General features: G+C 55.8%; 1 protein-coding gene across 1 annotated transcript; it reads right to left on the reverse strand.

Annotated features, from left to right (window-relative positions):
• Nucleotides 1–4775: 4775 nt before the first annotated feature.
• On the reverse strand, nt 4776–5726 carry LOC135441513 (olfactory receptor 14A16-like). The gene has a single exon (XM_064701069.1). The coding sequence runs from the start codon at nt 5706–5708 to the stop codon at nt 4776–4778; it is 933 nt and encodes a 310-aa protein (XP_064557139.1). The 5' UTR covers nt 5709–5726.
• Between the last annotated feature and the right edge of the window lie 342 nt (nt 5727–6068).

Raw genomic sequence — 6068 nt, forward strand, 5'->3', positions numbered from 1 at the left:
CCTGGCTGCACAATAGGCAGGAGGGCCCAAGGCCCCCTCCTTGAGCTCAGGGACATCAATGTGGGACATTCGGGAACCTACCAGTGCTTGGCCACCAACCAGCTGGGACAGGACAGACACCAGGCACTCAGCCCAGAGCTGGCCCTGGAGGTGACACCAGCCCAGAGTTGGCGCTGGAGGTGCCACCTGGCTCACCCTGGGTCACAGGTGGGATCACACGGGGACACCGGGGTGTTCAGAACCTTGGGGTTCAGAGTGACCCCGGTGTGTCCCCTCTGTCCCCAGCAGTGGCTGTGAATGTCGGCAGGACCCTCCTGTTCCTGCTCCTGCTCCTGGCTGTCATCAGGGGCTGTCACTGGTGGCACCACAGGGGTGGGTGACAATGGGGGGGATGGGAGTCCTAGAGTGAGGGGGAGCCCCCAGAGTGGAGGCAGATAGCAGCAGCACCCAGGACCCCTGAGCTGGGGGACACTGAGCCTGCAGTGACCTCGCCTAGGGGTCCTAGGGGATTTGGGGGCAATTTGGAGAGTCTTTGTCTGGCTCCAGGGCATTTTCTGGGTGGGCTTTGAGGAACATTGGGGTGGCACTTGGAGCTCCTGGAGACTTTGGAGAGCTGCTAGAGGGCTGTTCTGGGATGTTGGAGGATCTTTTTAGGTCCTGGCACTGTTTGGGTGTCCCCCTCTCTGCCATGCTTGGGGTTCTGGGGGCTCAGAGGGTTGGGGGCACCAGGGGGACTGAGGGCAATGCAGTGATGCAGAAGTTCGGGGAGGTTCAGGGGTGATCAGAGTGTCCTGGGGGAAGCAGGGGTCCATTGGAATTTGGGGCTGCAGAGGGGATATGGGGATCCCGTGGGTGGTTGGAGCTGCTGAAGTCCAAGGAAAGTTCTGGCGTCCTGAGGTCCTCAGAATTGGTCACCCCCTCCCCTTTTCCTTGCAGCTGCCAGGAAGCTCCAGGACAGGTGAGTGGGAGGCTCTTGCTGGGACTCCCCTTTCCCCTTCCCCAGACACTACCCAGACCCCCCCCCCATCCCCACAGGATCCCCTGGGAGGAAGGGGCAGTGCTGGACCCCCCACATTGTGGGCACCGAATGGGCAGACGGTGAGTACAGAGGGTGACAGTGACACGTCACCCTCAGGTGTCACCCCCACCCAAGTCCCCACAACCAGGGTCTCTTACAGGGCCCCCATGGGTGTCTCCCAGCCCTGCCCCACCTCGGGACCCAAAAATGACCAATACAGAGCTGTCAGGACCCAACGAGGGACAGCGGAACCCCTGTGACTACGATGACATGCGGTGACACTGGGGGCATTGGGGGTCCCTGCCTGAGGGCACCCACCATCTGTGCCTCCAAGCTCCCATGGGTGCTCACCGTGTCTGTGGGGTGGCCACGAGTGGGGGTCCCATGTGGGGCTGCCCAGAGCTCCCCGTTCCAGTGCTCCCAGTGCTCCCAGTACCCCCAATGGCTCCCCATTCCCTTCCCCAGAGCCAGGAGGCACAGGACCCTTGTCCCTCTTATTGGACCCAAAATACAGCTCTTTGAATTAACTGGGAGAAATGTTTTTTGTTTGTCCAGCTCTGTCAATTCAGCTTGGGGAGGAGCCAGGTCCCTGTCAGGTTAAGGAGCAGATTGTTGTTGCTTTCTTTCCAGTAGACCTGGGGCTCTCTCAGTACCCTGGGGACAGGGACAAATTGATAAATTGCTGCATTTCCGGTCTGGTTCCCTCCCAGCTGCCCCTGCAGGGTGGGTTTCCAGCCAGACCTGCTCTGAAAACAATCAAAGGCTTTTACAGACTCACTGCTTGTGTCACTGTGGCTTTTGTGCTTCTTGCAGGGCTGAGAAAATCACAAGAAGAACAAAACCCAAGATAACTGGGTTAGGAGGTGGTAAAGGAATGACAGCTGGGAGAGGAGGAGGAATTGGGTCCACAGCAAGAGGAATTGGAGGAAGGATTTGAGGTACTGTAAGGGTAGGAGGAGGTAAGTGGTCAAGGGGGTTCCAGTTTTTGTTAGCCTTCCCAGCCTTTTCTTCTTTTACTTTACTAGCTTGCTTTCCCTCTTTTAATTTATAGACTCTTATATTTTCCTACTCTGAGGTGTACTTTAGCCAGCAGGTGACGTTCTGTATGTGATGGGCCTTTTACAGGAACGTGGGGCAAAACAGAAGGTGCATCACCTTTGAACAGAGAGGCAGGTAACTCAAGAAATGTTTAAGGATGTTTTCAGGTCATGCAGAAAGAAAATTAGAGAGGTCAAAGCTTAAGGCTAAACCAGGCCAATTCTGTGAAGGATATAAAAAAAGTTTCTATAAATATATTACTGGCAAAAGGAGGTACAAAGACAATCTCTATTCATTATTGGGGGAGATATGGAAATATGAGGGAAAGGCGGAGGTATTTAACCCCTTATGAGCCTCAGTTTTCCAGAATGAGTCAAGTTGTCCTCAGGACAAGTGTTCTCCTGAGCTGGTAGATGGGCACAGGGAGCAGAACAGCCCCCTGTAATCCAGGAGGAAGCAGCTGGGGACATGCTGAGCCACTCAGATGCTCACAGGTGTCTCTGGGAGCAGATGGGATCCATCCCAGAGGGGTGAGGGAGCTGTGGATGAGCTCCCCAAGCTGCTCTCCATCATTTACCATCAGTCCTGGCTCAGCAGGGAGGTCCCAGAGGACTGGAGGTGCCAGTGTGAGCCCATCCCCAAGAAGGGCTGGAAGGAGGAGCTGGGGAACTCCAGGCCTGTCAGCCTGACCTGGGTGCCCGGCAAGGTTATGGAACAGATCACCTTGAGTGCCATCCCAGGGCACCCACGGGATGGCCGAGGGATCAGAGCCAGCCAGCGTGGATTTCAATGTATGCACTGATGATCTGCATGAGGGGACTGAGTCCAGCATCAGCAAATTTGCAGATGACACCAAGCTGGGTGTAAGTGTGGATCTGCTGGAGGGTAGGAGGGCTCTGCAGAGGGCCCTGGACAGGCTGGATCCAGGGCCCAAATCCAACAAGAGGTGACGCTGAAAAACACCAAGTGCCGGGTCCTGCACTTTGTCCACAATAACCCCTGCAGCTCTACAGGCTGGGGACAGAGGGGCTGGAGAGCAGCCAGGCAGAAAGGGACCTGCAGAGACTGATGGACAGCAGGCTGGACAGGAGCCAGCAGTGTGCCCAGGTGGCCAAGAAGGCCAATGGCTCCTGGCTTGGATCAGGAATGGTGTGGCCAGCAGGAGCAGGGCAGTGATTCTTCCCCTGCAGTCAGCACTCCCCTGGCCACACCTCGAGTACTGTGTCCAGTTCTGGGCCCCCAATTTAGGAAGGACATGGAGGGGCTGAAGCGTGTCCAGAGAAGGGCAGCAAGGCTGCGGAGGTGTCTGGAGCACAAGTCCTGTGGGGAGCAGCTGAGGGAGCTGGGGATGTTTATTGTGGAGAAGAGGAAGCTCAGGGGAGACAAGGTGGTGTCAGGGCACAGGTTGGACTTGATGATCTCCAAAGTCTTTTCCAACCTTTCTGATTCTGGAATTGCTGAAACCACACTTGGAGCAGTTTGCACTATGAGGCCTGGGCCTCCTCTTCAGAAGGAGGGAACAGGGCTGGGCAATAGGAAGAAATTTGGACCAGGAAAGAGTAAAGGAAGCAAAAGTGAAGCAAAGGAAATGCTCAGGGCAGTTCGGGGGTGGCTGCCAGGCAGCCCTGGCTCTGAGCAATAGCGTCTGCAGTGGCACAGGAAATTCCCAGCTGATGGGAACAAACTTTCTGGCTGAGTGCAGAGGCCAGGACAAAGCTGAGTGGTTTGCCTGGTGTCCCCCAGCCCTTGCTGGCCCCAGGGGCTGATGGCATTTGTGCTCCCTCAGGTTCATGTCCCCACACCAACAGCATGGGGGTGCTCCTGCCTGCTCTGTGCAATGCAAACAGGGGCTGCTGAGCCAGTGCTGCCGTGTCTGTGCCTGCAAGAATGGGGCACCTGTGTGAGCTGGGGGAGAGGCCAGGGCTGCAGAGGGGGGATGTTGTTGGCAGCTCCATCAGGACACTCTGAGACGCTGCCCTGGGCTGTCCAGTGCACTGGGGATGGATCAGCCCCTGCTCTGCTGCTCCTTCCCATCTGCCCCAGGGCCCTTGCAGAGCCCCAGCCATGCTGTTTGCCCCCAGCCTGCCCACGGCCAGCCTGGGGCTACTCACGGGGCTTTTCTGTGCTGAGCATTGGCCTGGGCGTGTTCTTGAGAGAGCCTGGGCAAGGAGCCTGGAGTCCCCAGGCCCTGGGCTGAGTCATCAGCGCTGCCCCAGCAGTGCCCATGGCCTGTCCCTGCTGCAGCCCCAGCACTGCCACCCCCAGAGCTGTGCCCGGCCCCGAGAGCACTCAGGCCCTGCAGCAACACCAGGGCCACCAGGGCAGTGGGGCAGGGCCACGGCAGCAGCACTGGCAACACCAAGTGCTGCTGCTGCTGCTGGGCACAGCTGCCAGGCCAGCACTGATCTGCCCTAGCTCTGCACACAGACATTGCTGCAGCAGATCCAGAGAAGGCAACAAAAGGGCATCTCTGCAGAAAACTCTGCTGGGAAATTCTTCAGTTTTTTCAAAGCCACAGAGAGCACAGCCCCTCATTGAAACAGTCTGTGGCCACAGGGAAGATGGAGAGAAAAAAAAAGAGAAATGGCACGAAAAATGACATTTTTTGTTGACAAAATTCAAAAATTAAAACAGAGGAAAAGAAATTCCAAACTGAAAGAAACAAGAAGTTTCAAAGATTATTGTTACTACGACTGACTTGCAGAAACTGGCCAGCATTTTAATGTTTCTGAAAGTACCCAGTCATCAGTTTCCTCACTGCAGCCTTCAGCTCCTGATTCCTCAGGCTGTAGATGAGGGGGTTCAGGGCTGGAGCCACCACCGAGTAAAGAACTGACAGGGCCAAATCCAGAGATGGGGAGGAGATGGAAGAAGGTTTCAGGTGAGCAATTGCTGCAGTGCTGAAGAACAGGGAGAGAACGACCAGGTGAGGGAGGCAGGTGGAAAAGGCTTTGTGCTGTCCCTGCTCAGAGGGGATCCTCAGCACAGCCCTGAAGATCTGCACATAGGAGAAAACAATGAACACAAAACAACCAAATGATAAACAGGCACTAACAACAATGAGCCCCAGTTCCCTGAAATAGGATTTGGCACAGGAAAGCTTGAGGATCTGTGGGATTTCACAGAAGAACTGGCCCAGGGCATTGCCATGGCACAGGGGCAAGGAAAATGTATTGGCTGTGTGCAGCAGAGCATGGAGAAAGCCACTGGCCCAGGCAGCTGCTGCCATGTGGGCACAAGCTCTGCTGCCCAGGAGGGTCCCGTAGTGCAGGGGTTTGCAGATGGACACATAGCGGTCGTAGCACATGACTGTCAGGAGGGAAAACTCTGCTGAGATGAAGAACATAAAGAAAAAGAGTTGTGTGGCACATCCTGAGCAGGAGATGTTCCTGGTATCCCAGAGGGAATTGTGCATGGCTTTGGGGACAGTGGTGCAGATGGAGCCCAGGTTGCTGAGGGCCAGGTTGAGCAGGAAGAAGAACATGGGCGTGTGCAGGTGGTGGCCGCAGGCTACGGCGCTGATGATGAGGCCGTTGCCCAGGAGGGCAGCCAGGGAGATGCCCAGCAAGAGGCAGAAGTGCAGGAGCTGCAGCTGCCGCGTGTCTGCCAATGCCAGGAGGAGGAAGTGCTTTATGAAGCTGCTGTTGGACATTTCTTCTGTCTTGGCATGGGGACCTGCAGAAAAAGTAATCATGGAATAGTTGGGTTTAGAGAGGACTTGAAATATCCCAGCACAGCTTGGGGGCACTTTCTCCCCACTGCCTGCCCCTCCCTGGGGGCTCAGCTCTGCCCTGTAGACCCCTCCCAGCTCAGGCACTGCTCAGGGGCAGCTCTGGCTCTGCAGGTTCTGATAGGAATGTCAGAGCAACCCTGAGGAGGCTGGAAAAGCAACACTGATGCTGCCTCTAAGGGGCCCGGTGCTGATTTCTGTCACTGCCTGATTTGTTTAGATCAGAGATTTTTTTTTTTATTTGCTTCAAGCTGAACTGAAATGAGTATTTATGGTCAATAT

Source organism: Zonotrichia leucophrys, unplaced genomic scaffold (assembly GCF_028769735.1).
Source record: "Zonotrichia leucophrys gambelii isolate GWCS_2022_RI unplaced genomic scaffold, RI_Zleu_2.0 Scaffold_321_59342, whole genome shotgun sequence".
NCBI classification, from domain to species: Eukaryota; Metazoa; Chordata; class Aves; order Passeriformes; family Passerellidae; genus Zonotrichia; species Zonotrichia leucophrys.

Excerpts from the sequence above, each read along its gene's own strand:
- LOC135441513 (XM_064701069.1), bottom strand. The coding sequence starts at position 5,708 with ATGTCCAACAGCAGCTTCATAAAGCACTTCCTCCTCCTGGCATTGGCA.